The following is a 23,210-nucleotide window of genomic DNA, read 5'->3' as shown; positions in this document are numbered from 1 at the left end:
CATCCAGGCCCTGTGGTGGAGCGAGGGGCTGGCCTCCTGGGTGATGCTAGTCAGCTGGCCAGTTCTCTCTGAACATACCTTCAGGGCCCCTTCGGGACGCCTCTTCCCGGAAACTGCAGCAGAGAATACACGAGCACCTGTGTTCTCTGGTGCCGACCAGGACGTGGGCCCAGGGCCACGGGGGGGGGGGGGGGGTGGCGTGCATCACGTAGTCATCTGGGGCAGAGGCATCGCCTCCGTCCAGCCCTATTTGGAGTTGCAGTATTCCAAAGACAGGTCCTCAGGCCACTTGCCCATCCTGGTAGGTTTTTTCACTTGTTTATGGGAAAAATTAGAAAAACAAAACCAAAAACTGGATGGTATTCAATTTGAAGCTTTTCTTGCTCCATTTTTAGTGTTAAAATATCTCTTTTATTAAAAATTGATGATAATAGAAGATAGAGAATCCTTAAATATTTTCTTTCTTTGCAAACTAAAAAGCTGGTAACCCTGTATAGTGACTGAGAGCCTTCTGGAGTCCTTACTGGGCTGTGAAGCCCTGGCGTCCAGGGACCGCTGCTCCCGAGAGCGTCTCTTCTGAGCAGGGGGCAGAGAGGCTGGGGGCCCTTCCTTGGGTCAGGATTCCCTCTTCGTCCTGAGAGGAGCCACAGCACCACAGTCTCCTTCCCTGGCAGGTGGTGGCCCAGATCCTGCCTTTCCGAGACCAGAACCGCAAGGCCCTGGACGGCCTCTGGAACCGGCACCACGTGGAGCGGGTGGAGATCATCATGAAGGAGACCGTGGACGCAGAAGGTGCGTGAGTGGTCGCCGCCCCGCGTCTGCTGTGAGGCGTCGGCCCGCAGGACTGGAGGGTCTGCCAGGCCCCCGCGCCTTGGCCAGTGCTCAGAGGGGAGCTTTTGCCGGTGTGTGGTCTCCCTCCAGGGCCTGCCGTGTGCCCAGCTCTGGGTCATGCTATACCCCGGGGTGCCTGCAGGCAAAGCCCACATGGTCATCGCTGCCCTTAGGGAGCGTGCAGCCCCGTTAAGCAGCCTTGGCCCGGGTGCTGAAACACTGGCCGGCAGTGAACCCTGGGAGGTAAGCTGGCTTTCCTGTGAGTGTGGTGGAGACCGGCAGCTCGCACGAGGGCTCCCGGGCTCGTACGCAGTGCTTGTACCAGCGGCCCCCTCTGCCTTCTCCTCCCCCCTGCTCGCCTCCTGTCCCTCCTGTGCATTCGCTCTCAGCTCACTGGTCACTCGGTTGGGGAGCCCTCTGCTGACCGTCCCGACAAGGTCCGCTTCTGCCGCACACTCAGAGCGCACGTGCCTCCCTTCCCTGCCCCTCTGCGCTCTTGGCCTCGTCTCATCCCCGCCCCATCTGTCTTTCCCAGCTCCTCGCTGGTACCTGGCACACACCTGGGAAGTGCTGACCAAACACCGCAGGAATGAGCGGTGTTGACCTGGGAGTAGGGACACCTGAGTGTCAGGCCTGTCTCTGCATCCGAGTGACCTCAGCACGCCCATTCCTGTCCCTCATCTGTGAGGCCAGCGGGTTGTGTCAACAACAGCAGCTGAGGCCCCTTTGAGCTCCAGCGTTCCGTGATTCCATCACGTCTTGTGAGCATTGACTGTGTGTGTTCAAAGCATCGGTTCTAACCCCAAATCATTAAAGCTAATTCTTACTGTTTGCTGATGCCCCCGGTAGCCATATGAGATGGGCACTGTTATTAGCTTCCACCTACAGACGAAGTTTGGTGACGAGCCCAAGGTCACGGCCGGAAGTGGTGGAGCCGGGTCCTGGTCCAGGCAGTCTGGCCCCGGCACCAGGCTCTGCACCACTGCAGTCAGCTCGTCCCCACCACTGTGTTCCGCAGCCTGGGTGGCAGTGCCGGAGGCCACCGTCCCCACCCCACAGTGTGTGCCTGGGTGGAGGGGAGGGCCCCTCGGGCCTGGATGGGGGACCAGGAGGTCAGTCTCTTTCTCTTTCCCTTGGTGACTCTCTTCAGCTTTCTCCCCTTTGTCTTTGAACGTGTGTTTAGTGCTATAGAAGCGCTCCGGGGGCTGCAGTGATAGAGAGGTGTGAAACCCAGCCGCAGTCCCCTGCTACCTCAGGGGTTCACTGGGGGAGGGAATATATCAGGACAGGCTCCACAGTGATGATGCAGGTGGTGCTTTGGGGCCGGGGCGCTGGGCTGGGGTGTCAGGCAGGAGGCAGCCCTCGAAGGGCTTTGCTGTCCTTTAGGGGAGCTGGGCTTCTCCATCTGGAACCCATATGAGAAAAGAGGTGCTCTCCCCACTGCCGTGAGCCTTCGTGGGTCTCGGGGATCCTTCCCAAGCCTCCCACGTTTCCCCTCCTGTCCTCAGCAAGGGCTCAGGCCGTGGGTTTCCTCCTTGTGCCTGTGTGTGTTGGGTGTCCTGGCAGGACTGAGGGCTGGGCTGTGCCCTGGCTTCATCTGCAGAGAGATGAGCTATAGATCCGGCACTGAGAGTGTGGGGCAGGACGGGAGGAGGCCTCTGTCACCCCAGCTGTGGGCCAGGGGCAGGGGCCAGCACCTCTCTGCCTGGGCTTGACACGGGGTCTTCTCTCCTAGCCCGTTTCTGGCAACTCCTTCCCGGGCCCACCCCGGGTTGGGGAAGAGCCGTGATGTCTGGAGTTACCAGTTGGCGCTGTTGCCTCTTATTTCTTCCAACCCTGCCACCCCATCCTTCTTGCTATCTGATGTCATTTGCAGGGCCCCTGCGGAGCCAGGGGCTAGGCAAACTGCAGGCCTGCTTATCCTTGCGAAGGCACCTTTGGATGTTGGAGAAAGGAAAACAGAAGGCAAAACAGAAAGGCAGGGAGAGGCCCGGGCAGGTCTGTTTGCCACGGCAGGCCTACGGCAGGGAGAGTCTCGGGTTTGAACGGCAATGTAACAGCTGAGGTCCAGGAAGGAGGGTGACGCCGCGCCTCTGCCTTCAGGGCTGCTGTGTGTGACCAAAGCTCAGGCCCTGTCGCCTTCGGGGTGTGGGCTCCGACAGTGGATCTCACGGCTGCTAACCCCAGAGCACGTGCTGCTCCACTTGGCCCAGAGGCAGAGAGAGACAGAGCAGGGCAGGCGGCGGGGACCCACCAGCCCTGAGGGGCTTGCAGCCAGAGGGGGATGGTTCAGCCCACTGTCCTTGTCAGAGGTGGCCAGCAGGACTGCAGCTGTCCTGGGTGCTGGGTCTCCCTGGTTGGCCCATTTATCTGCTGGTTGGATACACAGGCATTGGTAGTGATGGTGGGATGACTTCCTGCCTCTGTGCTCATCCCCACAGGGTGGCGCTGTGGACCTGGGTCCTCGGTAACAGTGAGAACAGAGGGTCTCTTCTCCTCTGTGTCTGTGTCTGTCTCTTTCCCTCCCTGCCCCCCACCTTCTGTCTGCCTGTCTCTCTTTCCCCTGGGGCTCGGGGACCTGGAATGACAGGCTTCTCTGCGTCCCGAGGAGGCAGCCTGGTACAGCCCTGTGGCCCCAGCACGGATACTTGCTCTCCCCTCTGCGTCCTGTTTCGGAGCCCATCCCCCAGGGAGGTCCTACAGGAGCTGGGGACCCTGCAGCCGCCCCACCATGGCCAGTAGGCCCCGTCCCAGCACATCAGGGCCTCGGCTGTGCCTCCTCGTGGGGTTGGGGGCGGGAGGCTGCAGGAGGAGAGACTGCCCTCCCCGCCAGAGGTCACAGTGTCTTGATGTCATTTGATGAGCTCAGCAGGCCAGCTGCCGCAGCAGGACTGAGCATGGCCAGCAAGCGTCCAGGCAGGATTCCGAGCCGCGTGGTCTGGCCGTTAAGCAGAAGGACAGAGTGTGGCGGCACTCCCCCTCCCCCGTCCCCCTCGCTGACTCCTGCGCCAGGAGGCCCGGGATGGCCCAGCTCCTGGTGGCAGCCTAGACTGCGGCCTGAGTGCTCAAAGGGAGGGGCTGCGGGCGCTGGCACGGGGGCTTCTGAGCTGCACGGTGGTTTGGATGTCTCCCCGGCCCCCAGCCCCACCATCCAGGCCCCCGGCTCCCCGGCTCCGTGGCCGTGGGAGAGGGTTTTCCTCCTTTTCTGCCGTAGCCCCTGGCCCAGAGGAGTTTGCTGCAGTCAAGGCTGCTGCATAGGCAGGAGGCGGAGAGAGCAAAGGGGAGGCGGGAGGAGAAGTGGTCCTTCTGCAGCCCCAGCGCTCAGCCTCATCTGGGGTACCCCTCTGGGGAGTCCCCGTCCAGTGAGCCCCTGAGCGTCACAGAAACCCTGGGTACCTGCCGGGGTCTCCTGAAGCAGCACTCCGGGCCGTCCAAAGCGTGACCTTATCTGGGCCACTAGCCTGTGTGTGGAGGTGACCCCTGCCGGCCCTCATCGCAGCCACTGGGAAGGGCTCTGCTGAAAGGGGGGCTGGTCGCTCATGGACTGAGGTGCAGCTGTGAAGACCAGGCTGCCCTTTCTTCCGGGGGTGCTGGGATGTGGTCCCAGGTCGGTGGCCCCTCAGAACCCAAGCTCCTAACCACTGCGCCTGCAGCCCCTCTGTCCAGGCCGTCGGCAGTTGGCCTTCCTGCCAGGGTGTGCTCGGGCTGTCTCTCTGCTGCCCTAGATTCCCCTCTGGCTGGAAGGCTCTGTTTTTTTTGCAGGGGAAAGGAGGGAGACTTCTTGAGGACAGTGTAGCTGTCACTGCTTTGGGAGGGTCCCTGTTCTGACATTGGCATGATGCCCGTTGACCTCTGAGGGTTGGAATGATCATTCCGTACCCCTCACTGAGGGACCAAGGCAGCCAGCATCCTCCCAGGTACGCACCAGCTGTCTTGCCTCCCAGCCTGGTGTGTGAGGAGGGGCTGAGAGGTCGCTCAGCTCCCCTACCCGCCGTCTGTAGGGCTGTCTGCAAGGTGAGCCCAGGGCAGCTGCCGGGCCTCCAGCCCGTGGACCCTCACTCTCCTTGGCCCTCCACCTTTTTATTTTTAGCCGTCCCAGAAGCTACTGGTAGAGATGGCAGCTGGCTTTTAGTGTTTTTTTTTTGTTTTGCTGGGAAAATCTGGATCTCCCACAGTGTGGAGGCAATGAGGAGGGGGTTTCTGGTCCCAGATCTGAAGGCTGCATCTTCAGCACAATCTCTGTGTAATGATGGTAACCCCTGTTACCTCTCTCTTGGGATTGTTTTAAGGATTAAAGCAGATAATGTGCATGGAAATACTCTACAAAAGGAGATGCTGTTCTCCTTCCAGGTTGGCAGGGAGGGGAAGCAGCAGTGTTCTCAGTCTCTCTGGGCTCCACGTGGCTTGTAGGTGACTTGTGTTGGGTTATATAAAGACCTGTAATGGATCTGCAATTCTCTCTTATTCCCCAATTTTTTTTTTTTTTTTTTTTTTTGCGGTGCGCGGGCCTCTCACCGTTGTGGCCTCTCCCGTTGCGGAGCACAGGCTCCGGACGCGCAGGCTCAGCGGCCATGGCTCACGGACCCAGCCACTCCGTGGCATGTGGGATCTCCCCGGACCGGGGCACGAACCCGTGTCCCCTGCATCGGCAGGCGGACTCTCAACCACTGTGCCACCAGGGAAGCCCTCTTATGTCCATTTTTCACATAATATTATCCTCTCTCTCACTTACATATGTATTTAAATTTCCATGTATTGACAATTTGCATAATATATACCTTTCAGTAGCTCTGTGTTTCTGTTCAATTCTGTTTAGGAGATCTTAGGAGATTTTAGGAGTCTCCTATTTTTTTTTTATTTTTTTTATTTTTTTTTTGCGGTATGCGGGCCTCTCACTGTTGTGGCCTCTCCCGTTAGCGGAGCACAGGCTCCGGACGCGCAGGCTCAGCGGCCATGGCTCACGGGCCCAGCCGCTGCGCGGCATGTGGGATCTTCCCGGACCAGGGCACGAACCCGCGTCCCCTGCATCGGCAGGCGGACTCTCAACCACTGCGCCACCAGGGAAGCCCAGTTCAATTCTGTTTATATCACAGAATATGAATTATTCTATTATTAGGCATCTCAGTTTCCACTTTTTGCTATTTTAAATAGTACTTTGCACGCTTAAAAAAAAATTAAGATACGATTGACACACCGTAAAATTTACCCTTTTTTAAAGCGTACAATTCAGTAGTTTTTAATATATTCACACAGTCACGCAGCCATTATCTAATTCTAGAACATTTATGAGTGTTCTAAAAAGTATTTCTTCTTAAAGTATACTTCTGAAGTGGAATGACTAGGCCTGAAGGGTGAAAATGACTTCATGGCGGTCATTACCTTATCGGACTGTTTTCCAGAAAATTCTCAACAGCAGCGTCCATCACTAGTGGTATTCCTACAGCTTTGTCCGCATCGGGCGCCCCCGTCTCCCCTGTTCCTGCCGGTTTGGTAGGTTTGCAGCAGCTCTTCTCAGGCGTGTGGGACACAGCTGCTTCTGCCTCACGTGGGGTGCCGCCCCGTGAGGTTTCGGAGGGCAGCACGACCAAGGAGCAAAGTGACGGGTCTCCTGTGCTTGTGATCCTGTGACTTGGACGAGCTCTGGGTTTCAACAGTTTGGGAGCCAAGTTCATAGGGGTCTTTGTTCCTGTCGTCCCACCTGGTCATGCTTTATTCTGTCCTTGTTCACGTATTGATGGGTTTTTACCCCTCAGCTTTCAACCTAGGAAGGATGCTAGGAGTCATTATGGATCATTTTCAGGAAAAATCAGTCCACGGTAACTGGTGGTAACCAGAAGAAATCACATTGTTGGGTGCCGTCAGGAGGACCAGCCCCTACCTTCCTCTCCCTGCCTGTCCCCTCCGCCATGAGGTGCGAGCGCTGGGCCTCATCACTCCACGTTAACTGGAAGTACAGCTAAGCAGGAAGGGATCAAAGTCCACAAACGTATGGGCCGTGCTAAACAGAGGCGCGCCTCCACCCCATCCCGAAGCTTGAGATTAAGGAATGAAGGAAGCTCTCTTTTACACAGCGGGTAGTAAACCTATGAATGCGTTCTCCCCAGGAGTGAGAGAGGATAAAAATAGGAAGGGGGCCGTTTAGGGATTTGCTGAACTAATGACTAGTAAGCAGATGACAGGGCTTTTTAAGACTTTGCTGTATTCTCTCCATAAAGAATTCATCTGTTCTCAAAGCTTTAATTATCCTCTTTACACTCTTTAATCTCCTGTATTTCATTGATTCTAAGACACACATTTTTACATATTTGAACCTCTCTAAAGCTGGGTTTACCATTGATGGGGTGATATCGTTGAATTGGCAGCCTGTTTCTTAGTGGTGACAAAATAATGATGGTTTCACCATCATTGGCATCTTTGATGTGATGAGATTTAGTCTATCTCCAGCATTCATTGCCTTCCCAAGCCCTAGTATCGTACCTCCAGCTGCCCTTGAGATATTTTCACCGGGGGTGTCACCACGTCAGACCAGCAGATTTAGAACTTAAACCATCATTGCAGTTTTCTCAGGAGGTACCGTCTGCTTTTTCTAACTTCTTTATTTTCAAATGGTGAGCATTCTCTGAGTTGCCCAGCTGGTAGCCTTTCTCTCACAGCCCCTGTAATAATAACGCTGGCCAATGTTCATTAGTGTTCCCTGCGTGCCAGGCACTGTTCCAAGCCCCATTAATCCTCACAGCAGCCCTACAAGGCAGGTACTGTGACCAGTCCTCTTTCATATGTGACGTGGAGCCACTCGCCCGGGGTCACAGGGCTGAAAGGTGGCAGAGTGGGTCCTCGAACCCGAGCAGCCTGGTTCCAGAGACTCCAGATCACGACTCCTGCACTGCCTTTCATGGATCCAGCCCGTGACCGTGCGGTCTTCACTCACGCACTGAATAATGTCTCTGTGTTTCACTGTTTGCTCTGGCCCCTGTTGCTTCCTTTGATTGCAGCAAAAGCTGCCCCGTTGATTTCGTTTCCACCAGTTCCCTCTCTGTTCATCTTGCCAATCAGAGATGGCTTAATCTTCCCACAGCGCCTCCTTCAGGGGTCCACTTCCCTACTCTTCACACCGTTTTTTAAAAAGTTTTATTGATATACAACCCACATATCATACAGTTCACTTATTTAAAGTTTACAATTCAGTGGGTTTCGGTGTATTCACAGAGCTGGGCATCCGTCACCACGATCAATTTTAGAACATTTTCATCACCCCGCAAAAGAAGCTCCGTACCTCCGATTTCCCCCTGCCCCCAGCCCCTGGCAACTGTGAACTTACTCTCTGTCTCTGTGGATTTGCCTATTCTGGACATTTCATGTAAATAGAACGTACAGTATGTGACTTTCTGTGTCTGGCTTCTCTCACTAAGCGTAAGTTTTCAAGGTTCTCTGTGTCAGTGCTTCATTTCTTTTTCTTGCTGAATAACATTGTCATGTGGATGGATGTACCACATCTTATCCGTTTATCAGTTGGTGGACATTTGGGTTGTTTCTACTTTTTGGCTATTGTGAAGGGAACTTTATTTTTATTTATTTATTTATTTATGGCTGCGTTGGGTCTTTGTTGCTGCGCGCGGGGTTTCTCTAGTTGCGGCGAGCGGGGGCTACTTTTCGTTGCGGTGAGCAGGCTTCTCACTGCAGTGGCTTCTCTTGTTGCGGAGCACGGGCTGTAGGCGTGCGGGCTTCAGTAGTTGTGGCTCGCGGGCTCTAGAGCGCAGGCTCAGTAGTTGTGGCGCATGGGCTTAGTTGCTCTGTGGCATGTGGGATCTTCCCGGGCCGGGGCTCCAACCCGTGTCCCCTGCATTGGCAGGCGGATTCTTAACCACTGCGCCACCAGGGAAGCCCTTGGCTATTGTGAATAACGCTGCTCTGAACATTCATGTACAAGTTTTTCCGTGGACATATGTTTTCATTTCTCTTGGGTGTGCACCGAGGAGTGGAATTGCTACAGTAACTGTTTGACTGGTGAGGTCAAGAACTTTTAATAGCTCCTCAAAGCCCTCCGTCTAGTTTCCAAAGCCCTTTCCATCTGCTCTTGGTATCTGCTATTCCGAGTCACAGCCTGGCCGCTTCTGCCAGACCAGGCTCACCCTCACTGTCGGACCCGCGTGTCGGGGCCTCTGATCTGCGGCTCATGCTTCTCCCCCCAACTAGGACGTGGTCCAGGGGCAGAGTCAGCCCACACATGTATTTCTTTGAGACACACAACGGCTTAAAAAATCGGAATTATTTGTGCAAGTGAGACTATACTTAATGATCCAGATTTTCATGTTCTCTAAAAATTGCAAGATTTGGTCACCGTGGGCCCACATACCTGTGAGGTACCCCCCGCCTGACTGCAGCTGAGGGACACAGCCCTACCTTGTCCTTCTCACACCTTTCCTGGCCTGCTAGGTGCTGGGGTCCCTGACCTCTGACCTAGACCCATCCCTCCAAGGCCCAGCTCGGCTTGCTGCCCATCGCGCTCCACTTCCGAAAGCCGCTGGAGCTCGCGCGGCTCAGCTCCACACAGGAGGCTGTTCAGATGGGAGTGCTGGGTGGCTACAGGGGGGCTGTGACAGCACGAAGAACTGCAGGCTCTGGGGCCAGCTGCCTGGGTGCAGATCTCATGTTTACCCCCTTCTACCAGCTGTGTGACCTTGGGCCAGTTGCCTGACTTCTCTGAACCTCAGTTTCCTTACAGTTTAAAATGGGGGTAGCAGTAGGACCCCTTTATCTGTTGTTACTGTGCGGGGTAAATGGACTGATATACATCTGTTATTATCAATATTATCGTTACTGTCTTTTTCCTGATGTCTTCTCAGTGATAGTGTGCGAACTTTGGAGACCAGACCGCGCCGGGGCTGGGAGCTCAGCCATGGCTTCTCAGCGGCGGGCACGCCGGGCTGGTTGTCCTGTGCGTCTGGGGTTCTGCCTCCTCGGCCAGAGCTGCAGCCTCACGCTCCACCCCGGAGGACGAGGGCACCTTCCCACGAGCCGGCTGTGGGCCTCACTTCCTGCCCCGCAGCGCTGGCGCCGCCACCAGGCCCGGCCTGTGGGGCTGAACTCAGGGCAGGTGGTCCCTGCTCCCCGTCCAGCTGGCTCGAGAGAGATGGCGAGCTGGGTCAGGGCAGGTGGGCCGGGCAGGTCTGAACCGGGAGCCACTTCTTTTTGTTTGTTTGAATTAAATATTGACCAGATAAAAAAGAATGCTTACACAATCTAGGGAAGATACGCAGAACTGTGTGTGACGAATGTCAGGGTACCTGCCAACCTTGTGTCCCTCCCCCAGTCCCTGTCCTTTGCGTTCCAAGTTCCAGGTGGACTTTCCCCTTGCTTCTCTTTATTGTTCCTATGTGTGTCCGGTTCCCTAAACAACGTGCCGTTTCATTTCGAAGAGCCGTCACACTGTGTGTGTGTGAGAGTTGAGTCTTTCTGTCCCTTTAACCTGCATTCACCATAATCTCTCCAGACCTGTCTTCTAATAACTGACTTTATTTCCAGCTGTTCCTAATCCATAAAACCCATCTATGGGATTTCTGATTTCCCCTTGTATTTTCCATTGATTGAAATTCTGTTTATTCTGGTCATTTTATGTCATAGTTAATTTTTAGCAAAGCAGTCAGGTTTCTTTCCTCGGCACTGTGCCTTTGAGGTGGATTCCTGACGACGCGTGTGTGTTCGCTTTCTCGGCCGTACAGCGTTCTGCGATGTGACTGCAGCCGCGCATCTGGTGCTCGGGGTGCAGCAGGGAGCAGACAGTTGCAGTCCTACTCTGACAGAGCTTCAAGGGTTCCAGGGAAGACAGATAAACAGGCACCCAGTTAGTCAGGTGAACTGGCCAAAGACAGGACCCCCAGGAGGGGAGGCCCAGAGGTCGGTAAACGTCTCCTAGAAGCTGAGACCCGAAGGAAGAGTAGGAGTTGCTGGGTGGGAGAGCGGGTCCCATCTTACAGGTGGCGCCCGTGAACGCCGGGTAAAGACTGCTCTTCCTACTGTGATGGTACCTTTTCTGTACGTAAGGCTGTGATTGGCCCAGATTTTGGCAAGTCAGCTGAAGGTGAACATGTCGTCTGAGCTGCTGTGCATTTGAACCCTAAGCCTTTAGACCACCGCGTTGTATGTACTTGAGACACTGATAATCAGAGTTCATGCCAGGGTCTGGAGGAGGGAGAGTAACGTGTGTGGTTAACCAGCTCCTGACACTGCTTGTCCTAGCCCTGGGCCTCTGATTCTTTCCTCTCGCGTAGAGCCAGGACAGTCATGGTACCCTCTGCGCAGGATCTCATGGGTGTGACGGGGACAGTCATGGTACCCAGTGTGCAGGATCTCTTGGGTGTGACGGGGACAGTCACGGTACCCACTGTGCAGGATCTTGTGGGTGTGACGGGGACAGTCGTGGTACCCTCCAGGATCTCGTGGGTGTGACAGGGAAAGTCGTGGTACCCGCCGTGCAGGATCTCGTGGGTGTGACGGGGACAGTCGTGGTACCCGCCATGCAGGATCTCGTGGGTGTGACCGGGGGGCGGGTGCCTAGCATCTCCGCACTGTCCCAGGCATGGCAGGCGTCAGTGTTGTCACTGCCGGGCTCTGTGATCAGTGTTCTGTGTGTCACCCTCTTTTAGCCTCTCAGTAACTGTCCACCAGGCAACTTGCCGTCTCTACCTGTATGTCTAAAGCTTAAAAGGAGCTCCTGGTTTCCCCTCTACCAGACCATCCCTCTCCTAGTCTCCTCATCTCAGTAGATGCCGCCGCTGCCCGTCTTTGCTCAGGCCCGAGTCCTAGGAGTTGTCTCTGGTCCCTCCCTTGCTCGTGCTTCCCCGCATCGGTCAGCGGGCCCAGTCAGTTCTGACCCCAGAAAGGATCGTCCGCTCCGTCCAGCTGCCCTTTCGATGCCGCTTTAGCCCAGGCCCCACCGTCTCCCGCTGGGCAACCGCACAGCCTCCTCCTCGGTCTCCTCTTTCTGTAGCCACTCTCCCCGCAGCAGGCTGGGCGTCCGTGAATGTACGGAAGAGCTTGTTGTGTGCTGCTTCTGACCCTCCAGTGGCTTCCCCTGAGCTTAGAAACAAGTCCAGCCTCGTCTCCAGGTGCTCCGAGCCCTGCCCTCCTGCCTGCTCTCTCCCGCTCACCTCCTTCTGGGCGCCTGGCGGCCGAGCTTGTTCCTGCCTCAAGGCTTTTCCTCTCGAAGCTCCCCTCCATCCGGAATGTTCTCCCCAGCTTCTTGCAGGGCTGCCTCTTCAGGTCTCAGAGGGGCCCGGCCGTTCCCCTCTGTCATGAGCTCTGTCTGTAATGTCTTTGTTGGATTTTCTCCCTCCCATCTTCCCTCCCTCCCTCCCTCCCTCCCACTCACTGTAAGCTGCCGGCAAGGACCTGTCTGTTGCCCGGCGACTCCTGCGCGTGGTAGGGGGTGGCAGTGAGCCCCATTTGATGGCAGCATGCAGAGCAGAGACTCAGAAGTCAGGTAACTCGTCAGGGTCATGTGCTAGCAGGCCGCCCAGGCCCTCGCTGTAACGCGCAGGGCCAGACCTGATGGCCAGGGCCCAGGATCCGCACATGCAGTCTGGCCTCAGCGGGGACCAGAGCCTTCCCCAGGCAGGTGCCCGGAGACGCCCAAGGGGCCTGACACCTCCTGGCGGAACGGTTCTCGTTGAAGGGAGGTGGCTCAGAGACGCCCGCGCTCCTTCCTCCCCCTGTGCTGCCCTGTGGCCCACTCTCCGCACTGGGGACCCGAAGCACAGGTGGGGCTCCTGGCGCTCGTCGGGGAGCTGCTTACGACCTTCGCCCTCCTCCCGTTCAGGTCGCACCAGCTTCTACGAGGAGTACGGCGTCATCGGTGATGTCTTGCAGAACCACCTGACCGAGATCCTCATGCTGGTGGCCATGGAGCTGCCCCTCAACCTCAGCAGCTCGGAGGCGGTGCTGGAGCACAAGCTCCAGGCCTTCCGGGCCCTGCGGGGCCTGCAGAGGGGCAGTGCTGTCGTGGGCCAGTACCAGGCTTACCGCGGGCAGGTGCGCAGAGAGCTGCAGAAGCCAGACAGCTTCCACAGCCTGACGCCGACCTTTGCAGGTGGGCTCTGGGGCTGGGCACGGGCTGCGGGCCGCCCCCACCCCTATCCCCCAGACGGAAGCACTGCTCCCAACCCGGACGCCCTTCAGGTTGGGTTGGAAGGGACTTGAAGTGGGGTTTTCACAAGGGTGCTCCGTGGCGAGTAAGAAGTACCCCTGCCTCTCTGACCTCCCGCCAGCTCAGAGCCGCGGGTCACCTGCTGGCTCCCTCTGGGCGGAGGACACCTCAGTGGCGGTCTCCATTCAGTCCACGTCCATGGATGCTGCCCGGGCTCGCCAGTCTGGGCTCAGACCTCGCTTTGCCCTCGTGGAGCTTACATCAGCCCCCAGAGAGGCTGCAGGCCTGCCCTCTGCAGCCGGGGGCACCCCCAGTGGGCAGGTGCCCAGCGGGGCCGTCCTCTGGACGCTTCCACAGGCTCAGAGCTTTCTGGGGTAGCAGCCGCCACAGCCAGAGCAGCAGCTGCCTGTCGGGCACTGACCACGTGCCGGACTTTATGTACATTATCTCATTTAATCCTCACTGACCACGTGCTGGGCTTTATGTACATTATCTCATTTAATCCTCACGTGGACAGACGCATCAGGCAGGTGTGATCATCACGCCCCGCTAGAGGTGAGGAACCATGAGGCTCAGTCAAGTTGCCAAACCTTGCCCAAGGTCACGCAGAGATAGTACGTGGGAACTTGAGTCTGGAGGGCACTCGGCGTCCGGCTCTTACCGCCGTGGTCCCCGCTGCAGGCCTCCTCACCTGCACAGCAGTTCCCCACTGGCCTGTGGCTGCGAGCCCTGTCCACCCTCCCCTTCTCCCTGTATGTGACGGCCTCAGCACGTCCTGCGTGCTCTGCAAACAGGAAGGAAGTCCGTGTCCCTAGGAACCCACAGCCCCTCAGTCAGGATCGCTGCTGCCTTGCCCACCCTCCTTGAGACTCCTCTCAGAGCCTCTGGGTTGGAGCCTCTCAGTCCAGTTCCCCTTTGCTTGGGGACGATGACTCTGAGAGGTGCCTCAGGGAGCTGGGTGTCCGAGGTGGCCCCAGAGGCTGCTTTTCAGCACCGACTGGGCAGAGATGGTAACAGAAGAGGTGAAAGATGGGGGTGAGGCCAGCGAGGCCAGGGGTGCCCAGAGGAGGGCTCGCAGAGGGGAAGGCTTGCTGGCAGGAAGGAAAGGAGAGGAAGGCAGGTGGGCCGAGAGGACCTGGTTCTTATGCTGGAGCATCACCTCCACTGCCCCCCGTCGCCCCAGGCGTCCTCGTGCACATCACCTCCACTGCCCCCCGTCGCCCCAGGCGTCCTCGTGCACATCACCTCCACTGTCCCCTGTCACCACAGGCGTCCTCGTGCACATCACCTCCACTGCCCCCGGTCACCCCAGGCGTCCTCGTGCACATCACCTCCACTGCCCCCCGTCACCCCAGGCGTCCTCGTGCACATCACCTCCACTGCCCCCCGTCACCCTAGGCGTCCTCGTGCACATCACCTCCACTGCCCACCGTCACCCCAGGCGTCCTCGTGCACATCACCTCCACTGCCCCCCGTCACCCCAGGCGTCCTCGTGCACATCACCTCCACTGCCCCCCGTCACCCCAGGCGTCCTCGTGCACATCACCTCCACTGCCCCCCGTCACCCCAGGCGTCCTCGTGCACATCACCTCCACTGCCCCCCGTCACCCCAGGCGTCCTCGTGCACATCACCTCCACTGCCCCCCGTCACCCCAGGCGTCCTCGTGCACATCACCTCCACTGCCCCCCGTCACCCCAGGCGTCCTCGTGCACATCACCTCCACTGCCCCCCGTCACCCCAGGCGTCCTCGTGCACATCACCTCCACTGCCCCCCGTCACCCCAGGCGTCCTCGTGCACATCACCTCCACTGTCCCCTGTCACCCCAGGTGTCCTTGTACACATCACCTCCACTGTCCCCCGTCACCCCAGGTGTCCTCGTACACATCACCTCCACTGTCCCGTGTTGCCCCAGGCATCCCCATGCACATCACCTCCACTGTCCCTGTCACCCCAGGCATCCTTGTGCACATCACCTCCACTGTCCCCTGTCGCCCCAGGCATCCCCGTGCACATCACCTCCACTGTCCCCTGTCGCCCCAGGCATCCCCGTGCACATCACCTCCACTGTCCCCTGTCGCCCCAGGCATCCCCGTGCACATCACCTCCACTGTCCCCTGTCACCCCAGGCGTCCTCGTGCACATAGACAACCTTCGCTGGGAGGGTGTCCCTTTCATCCTGATGTCTGGCAAAGCCTTGGATGAGAGAGTGGGCTACGTTCGGATGTTGTTCAAGGACCAGGCGTACTGTGCCCAGAGCGAGAAGCGCTGGGTCCCGGCCCAGAGCCACTGCCTTCCTCAGCAGATCATCTTCTACATTGGCCATGGTGAGCTGGGCGGCCCAGCCGTGCTGGTCAGCAGAAACCTGTTCAGGCCCTCCCTGCCCTCCGCCAGCTGGAAGGAAGTGGAGGGCCAGCCTGGGCTTCGCCTCTTTGGCCGCCCTCTGTCTGATTACTACGCCTACAGCCCTGTGAGGGAGCAGGACGCCTACTCCATCCTCATCTCTCGTATCTTCCACCGCCGGAAGGACTCCTTCATCACCATGGAGAACTTGCTGGCTTCCTGGGTCTTCTGGACGCCCTTGCTGGACAGCCTGGCCCACGAGGTCCCACGCCTCTACCCAGGAGGAGCAGAGAATGGACACCTGTTGGACTTTGAGTTCAGTGGCAGCCACTTGTCCTTCTCCCAGCCACCACTGGAGCAGCTGGTGCTGGGGCCGGATTCCGCTCCGATGCCCAGCGACTTCCAGGTTCTCAGGGCCAAGTACCGAGGCAGCCCGCTGATATCGGCCTGGCCGGAGGAGCTGATCGCCAGGCTGGCCGGCGACATCGAGGCTGCAGCTGTGCAGGCTGTGAAGCGCTTTGGCAAGTTCCACCTGGCACTCTCAGGTGGCTCGAGCCCCGTGGCCCTGTTCCAGCAGCTGGCCATGGGGCACTATGGCTTCCCCTGGGCCCACACACACCTATGGCTGGTGGACGAGCGCTGCGTCCCGCTCTGGGACCCTGAGTCCAACTTCCAGGGCCTGCAGGCTCACCTGCTGCAGCACGTGCGTGTCCCCTACTACAACGTCCACCCCATGCCCGTGCACCGGCGCCAGCGGCTCTGCGCCGAGGAGGACCAGGGCGCCCAGGCCTATGCCGAGGAGATCTCCACCCTGGTGACCAACAGCAGCTTCGACCTGGTGCTGCTGGGCATGGGCACCGACGGGCACACGGCCTCCCTCTTCCCTCAGTCCCCCGTCGGCCTGGATGGCAAGCAGCTGGTGGTGCTGACCACGAGCCCCTCCAGCCCGCACCGGCGCATGAGCCTCAGCCTGCCCGTCATCAACCGCGCCCACAAGGTGGCGGTGCTGGTCATGGGCCGGATGAAGCGCGAGATCGCCGTGCTGGTGAGCCGCGTGGGCCGCGAGCCCCGGAAGTGGCCCATCTCGGGCGTCCTGCCTGACTCTGGGCAGCTGGTGTGGTACATGGACTATGACGCGTTTCTGGGGTGACGGTTGCCTCTGCCCTTCGCTCACCCCCGCGCCTTCCTTCACCCGCCCTCTCTCCGCCCTCTCAGTCCTGCCCCAGCCCGCGTGCCCTGCTGTCTGGAATCTGATGCCTCGTGGTCAGGCTCCCGGAGACGAAGGACAAAGGCCTTCCCCAGCCCCCGTGACCGTCCCTGCCTAGTGGTGGCGGGTACACACCGGAACAAGGAAGAAATGGAATCTCTGCCCTTGAGAAGCTTCAAATCCAAGTCAGGAGAGAAATGTCCACCTTAAGAAAAGACCTGCAGCAGCTACATGCGGACACCAACCAGCGCAAAATAGGACGGTCTGAAAGCTCCCCGCGCGAGCAGGAATGTGGTGGGCCGAGGTTAATGGGGGGTTTCCTGCGGGCCGGGCCCCTTCGACCAGCTCTGGTGGAAAAGCAGAACGTGGACGGTAGAGAGCAGGAGCCCAGGCGCCAGTGGCCCTGTGCCCCCCCCACAGCAGGCTGCCGGGAGCCCTCAGCTCTGCTCCATCCCCTTCCTCCTGAGCCTCTGACTCAGCTGCTGTCCTGTCTCCTCCGGGGCCACCTCCACCTGCTCTGCATCTCGGGTCTCTTTCTTTTCAGTCCCGACCATGGAGATCTTCCCACCCCCTCTCTGTTTCTTTGCTGTCCCTCAGACGCCCCATTTATGGACAGATGATGATGACAGTAACACGGTGACAAACAAGGTGTTAAAATGGATCCAGAAATCGTGCGACTGGTTTGCAGCTCCTTTCCTCAGTAGATGGATTTCTCTGATGGCAGGAGGCTCTGCTTCCCCAGCTCTGTCGGGGAAGACCACTGCCCCCATGCTTGCGCTCCTGTCCCCAGCCAACTCTGCGTGAAACACACTGGAGATAGACGATCAGGCCATTCCAGGGATCCCACGTTTAGGAGGGTCCTTTGTGTCTCAGGGGACTTCCCAGTGAGTGTTTCCACTCTCGGTGTCCCCTCTTGTTTTACCTGGGAAGATCCAGTTGAATCTTTCTCTGACGGTGACATCTCATTTGGGGGGAGAGCTGTGACATCAGGTGATCGCGACCATCCAGGTGCTCTGATCTGACCAGGCTGAGCCAGGCCTCCCTGGTGGGGCCCTGCAGCTCATGTCAGCACTGGCTGCCCACGACCGTCTCAGGGACTTGACTGATGGTCAGCGCCGAGGGCGGCTGCCGCCTGCCCTTCTCATACTACCTCGTGGCGGCATCGGCCTCCTGTCTGCCGGTCCCTCCTGCCAGCGCTCACCTCACCACTAACGCGTTGCTGAAGATCTGGGGGACACCAGCAAGCTTCTCGTTAAGAGCAGGTGGGTAGTCCGCTCCTGAGAAGCCATGGGTCAGTAATACCTGTTTTTCTGAAACCCCCAAGGCAGGGGCGTCTCCAAAATTCTTTTTTAAAAATCAAGCTTCTCAGGACACTTCTTCTTTTTCTTTTTTCTTTTTTGGCTGCGTTGGGTCTTCATTGCTGCTCGGGCTTTCTCTAGTTGGGGCGAATGGGGACTACTCTTCGTTGTGGTGCACTGGCTTCTCTTGTTGCGGAGCAGGGGCTCTAGGCGCACGGGCTTCAGTAGTTGCAGCACGTGGGCTCAGTAGTTGCAGCACGTGGGCTCAGTAGTTGTGGCTCACAGGCTCTAGAGCGCAGGCTCAGTAGTTGTGGCACACGGGCTTCATTGCTCCGCGGCATGTGGGATCTTCCCGGACCAGGACTTGAACCTGTGTCCCCTGCATTGGCAGGCGGATTCTTAACCACTGCAGCACCAGGGAAGCCCTCTCAGGACACATTTAATTTTTATTTCAATTTCCCACATAGCCATGTCCCCAAGATATGTCAATAAAGGATAAGACAGGTGTTTCGGTGTAACTGTTTCCCCATCTTACAGTCACATTTTGTATCAGGCAGATACATCTGATCAGGCAGATACAAAGTGTCAAGGTCACAACAAGGGCTTTCCTGGGTGAGGAGGAGCATCATGAAATCTGTTTCTCTACATTTGATTGTTTACACTTTCCTCAAGGCAATTTACACTTCTTCAAGGATTTAAAAGAGTTCTTGCTGTGATTTGAGATGTGTGCCTGTGAGGTGGGCGCTGGCAGGGGGCCCTGCACCTGTTGATATTTGGCTTCCCCTGGTCTCCAACGACCCGGTCCAGACAGGACATCTCTCTTTAGGCCAAGAGAGCTCACCTTGGCCAAAAAGAGCACAGTGCCGGGGTCAGGAAGTCTCCTCCCTTTCTGAAGAGTCAACATTTTTTTTTTTTTTTTGCTTGCGGTACGCGGGCCTCTCACTGCTGTGGCCTCTCCCGTTGTGGAGCACAGGCTCCGGACGCGCAGGCTCAGCGGCCATGGCTCACGGGCCCAGCCGCTCCGCGGCATGTGGGATCTTCCCGGACTTTAGCTTTGATGCACCTGGTGGGCCGGCCTGCAGGAGCGGACACGTGGTTGTCGCCCGAGTGCCGCCTCTGGCCACGTGGGGGCGCCCTCGCACCATCCCTGCTGTCTGGAGCGCGGGGGCGTTTCCCCTACGCGCAGGTTCCTGCGCTTCCCGGGCCCCTTAGCTCTGAGCAACGCCCCCACCCCCACTCCCCACGCCCCCCGCCCCCGCCGTCGTTCTTTAGGAACTTCCTCTGCGAGAAAGAAGGGGACCTCCACATAGCTGAGTGTTACTGCAAGACCATTTCTGAATAATAGTGAGTCACTGCGAGCCTGAGCCTGGCACGTCCTATTTTCAGAGGAGCGCGTTGCCTCAAAATGTACTTTCATCTGTGGAGAGCGCCTCTAGGGGCAGGGGCAGGTTTCCTTTCCGGAATCAAGTGCTGTCTTAAAGTCACACCAGGAAGATCCACTGGCAGACACTGTCGTATTCCTGCTTCCACCTGCTCCCTTTCCCCTTTCCCTCCCTTGCCCCGCGATGGTGGTTTTCAAACTGTTTGGATCATGACGCACAGCAGAAAACACACTTTAGGGCATGAGCGAGGGCTCACATTCATGTATGAATCTACGTCTCAGGCAAAAGTTTCATAAAGGAATTCTCACTCTGAGAATTCAGCATACCTTCTCTAATTTTTACTTTTAAAAATGCTGCTTGTAATTTGCTAAAATGAGTTGATCTATAGTTTGAAAAGTGCTGCTCTAACCTGACTTTACCCTGTGGTATAAGCCGAGGCCCCAGGGTTTGGAAGGGAGCACATGAGTCCAGCTCACACAGGGAATGCTCATGACTGCACTGGGACTGGTACCCACGCCTCGGACCAGTCCCAGGTGATGCTGCGCCAGCCTCTGTGGTGGGATGCTTGCTTCCTCCATCACGAGGGAGGGGAGGAGTAGGTGTTGAAGGCAAGGTGACCAGAACCCTGGGGCTTGTGGGAGCGATGATGATGTGCCTTTTACAGAAGGGTGATACGTTCCAGGCTCAGTACTAAACGCTTTGCACTGTGTGGCCTCGTTTAATCTTTACAACAATCCTGTGAGGAGGTGGAGGAATCCTGATTTACCAATGATTTTGAAACTGAAACTGGAGTTGTCTAATGACAACAGGCCAGTTGTTCTAAGCCAGACGTGGACCCCAAGCCTTCAGGGTTCTAGACGTGCGCTGCCACCACCTCCCCAGGGAGCTCGGTGCAGCCGCGGTTCCCAGAACCCAGGCTCTCGGAGCAGACCCCACGTCAGAGGCCGTGTGGGCCTGTGAAAGGCAGCAGGGCCCCTCCTCCCGGAAGCCGGGTCAAATCCCCATCTCTAGAGCAGGCGTTACTACCATTAGCTGTAGGGAAAGAATTTGGGACTTTCCGGGTTGCTGTAAGCTAGATTCTGATTTTGCTCCGGGAGCAAAGTTTTCTGTTAACCACAAGTTTGAACAGTCCTGTTGACCTGCCCGGCTTCTCATTCCTCTGCAGACAGTGCTTTCTTCCCAGTCCTGGGCCTCCCGCGGAGCAGCACAACCCAAGCTGTCTGCCAGCGGGCGCTGTTTCACAATGCTCCCTGGAGGGCCGCTGTTCCGGAACACAGGGCTTGGTCTCCCCGGTCTGGGGGCTTTCTCCTCCCCATTTGTACAGAGAGCTGGGGACGGTGTGACTGAGAAAGGGAGGGAGACGCCTCTGCAGAACCTCAAGGGGCAGTTTCCTACAAGTTAGTTTTCAGAAACGAGTTTTTTTTCCCTCCACAGAAATACGTGCCACCTGCAGGAGCAGCTTCTGCGTCAGCTTTACCAGCTCTGTTCTTATCCTTAGGAGACGGGCCCTGCGGACCTCAGCCCATTGGTAGAGAAGTTGCCGGGCAGCGTGTCCGTGTCAGAGAATGAGCAGGTCACAGGAAAGGCCAGTGGTGACACGAGGGGGAGCTGGCCGTGGCGGCAGGCCCACGTGATCAGCGCCTGCCTGCCCCGCAGACATAGACTCCGGGGAGCGGGGAGGCCCTGGGAGGCTGCCCGTGTGGCCCACGTGGCCCACCAGGGGCCGTGCCTGCTGAGCGGAAGAGCAGCCCCATGCCCTCAGCCCTCCCGTGGCGCTGCTCTGGGCACCGCAGACCTCGGGGCTGCAGCTGAGCACGTGGTGCTCGAGGCGCTCACTTTGTTCAGGGCGATTTCCATGAGGAGGAGGGTGGTTCCTCCAGCCTCATCCACATTTGGTAGCTGCTCAGAGCCTGGGACGAAGAGCTCTCGGAGGCCCCGAGCATCTTGGTCGCAGTCACGAATTCGATCCTCTAATAACCCACCCCTCTGCCCCCGTGGACTGGCCAGTGTCGGCCCAGGTGTCAGCCTGCCGTCCGAGGTCCATCTTCCGTTGGTCACTTGAAGTTTCAGGTTGGGCGCCAGTGTGTGCTTTGTGGTCCTTTGCTAGGTAGTGTCCACATGAGATGAAAATCCCGCTTCCCTTCCTGCTCTAGAGCAGGCTGCTGCCTCCTGTGTAGATCAGCCTTCGCCGGAGGAAGCCAGCCACACACGCCAGCCTGTGTTCCCGGAGGACATGCGTCTTCCAGGACATCCCGGGACCCTCTTCTAGGGGCGCGCACTCCCGGCCTCGCACTGTCAGCAGCTCGAGGTGGGGCCGGAGTGAGAAACTCCCAGGATTCCGAGGCTCATTGCGAAGCAAGGCGCAGACTTAACTGAAGCTGTTGTCAGCACCAGAGAGGAGTAGCCAGAGATTTGAGGAGGTGCTTCTGATAGCACAGCCAGCCAGGGAAAATGACCCCTTTGATGAAACTTCCTCTCCAGCCAACTTTTGGGAGAGCCCATCTGTTTGCAAAGCGAGTCCCCAGCGCTGTGTGTGTGTGTGTGTGTGTGTGACCCACAGAAGGGGAAGGGCGGGGATCTAGGTGAAGTACACTGCTTTTATTCTTGATTCCCAGGATGGTCTTTGTTTAAAACTCTTACCTTCCTCTCAGGTGTTTTAAAAGAAGTCTCTGCATCTTTTCTGTCCCTCCAGCGTGGGAAGGGATAAACACGTTTTCACTCACTGAAAGCTGCATGGAGTATGTTTGAACGGCGAGTAGCTTTGAAAGTGGAAGTGTAAACAGAACTACATATATCTGTCAGTTTGGGTCTTTAGCTGTACCCCCACAGAAGTCTAGACTTGAGTATGAGAGGAAAGGACCCTGGAGGAGCTGGTAGTCAAGGGCCCAGTTGCATCCACTTCTCCGAGATGTGGCCTGTACACTCTGCCCCTCCTGGCCCTTCATGTGGGAGAACGGGCTGAGAACAGACACCGTGGGCCCTCTGCTGGGTCCAAGAGCCGTCGCTGCCCATGGCTGAGTGAAGGGCCTCGTCTCCAGCACGTTGGCGCCGTGCTTAGCAGCGAGTGCCAGAATGAGACCTAGATTAGGGCGGGGGGTGGGCGTGTGGGCACTGAAATCAGGGCATGTTGCAATCTGGGTCGTGTCCGTGCGTGCTGTCCCGAGCTGGGAGAGCCAGCACAGCACGAACTTTCGCCGGGAGAGAAGAGAGACAGGAAGACTCTTTTCTCAGAGGGCCTGTCTGTTCCCTCGTGTGCTGGGAGACCGTGGACGTGAACACCTCCACCCCCGCCCGCCGCCAGTGGCAAGAACATGTCATGCCTTTCTGCAGAGACAGAAACCGCCCCTGTTTTTATGGAAATACTGCACACTTTTAACGATGCCTCTGACAATGAGACATATTCAGAACAGAGTTTTTAAAATGCCTTTTTGTATGTCGAATGTACCATGTATTCTTTTAAACAATGAAATCGTTTTGCCAAAACTCATGCTTTCATTTTCTCTGGGAGATGGAGTGTGACGGCTGTGTGTGTGCTTGGAGCGGGGGGGGGGGGGGGAGACCCAGTTACCCCCGTGCCCATCACAGGTGGGACGTCTGAGCAACCAGCTGGTCTCCACTTGCTTGAGGGCCCCTGGGCTCCTGGGAGAGACAGTGGGAGGGCAAGACGACTGGGTCTCATAGGTTCCCAAGCAGTCTGAGGAAAGCTGTCCCCCTACCCCCCGTCAGCCTAGCTGGCAGCCCACCAGCGGAGGGCGCTCACCGTGCTGTCTGACGGGGAGGTCGGGACGGAGCACCTTTGGAAGCAGCAGCGCCTGATGCCATCATTGTCTTCTCTTGCGTTCTCTGCCATCACTCCAGCCTGTGTCGTGATCCCAGGAACACAGGGTCCCGGGGAGTCGAATGAAGCTGCAGGACCACTGGGGGTGCACAAGCCAGGGATTTGTTGGTTGTCGTCCGTGGTGTGCAGGACCCGAGCGGGCCTGGAGTCCTCATAAGGCGGGGACGGGA

The 23,210-nt window shown here is 57.6% G+C and overlaps 1 protein-coding gene across 7 annotated transcripts in view; it reads left to right on the top strand.

Moving 5' to 3' along the window:
- The window catches only part of H6PD (hexose-6-phosphate dehydrogenase/glucose 1-dehydrogenase), a 40,801-nt gene extending 18,125 nt beyond the window's left edge, over positions 1 to 22,676 (top strand). For 4 of the 7 annotated variants that reach the window (XM_030879372.2, XM_060283439.1, XM_060283454.1 and 1 more), the window contains 3 exons: positions 675 to 792; positions 12,647 to 12,916; positions 15,102 to 18,511. In XM_030879372.2, coding sequence (XP_030735232.1) covers positions 675 to 792; positions 12,647 to 12,916; positions 15,102 to 16,465 — 1,752 coding nt within the window. In that variant the 3' untranslated portion in view covers positions 16,466 to 18,511. Of the gene's footprint in view, positions 1 to 674; positions 793 to 12,646; positions 12,917 to 15,101; positions 18,512 to 20,636 lie in introns of those variants that run through there. The other 3 variants (XR_009558729.1, XR_009558728.1, XR_009558726.1) reach the window with 3 other exon arrangements.
- Positions 22,677 to 23,210: the final 534 nt, after the last annotated feature.

The sequence above is a fragment of the Globicephala melas genome, chromosome 1 (assembly GCF_963455315.2).
Source record: "Globicephala melas chromosome 1, mGloMel1.2, whole genome shotgun sequence".
In the NCBI taxonomy this organism is placed as follows: Eukaryota; Metazoa; Chordata; class Mammalia; order Artiodactyla; family Delphinidae; genus Globicephala; species Globicephala melas.
The sequence above is the reverse complement of the archived record's forward strand: the minus strand, read 5'-3'. Positions and strand labels throughout refer to the sequence as shown.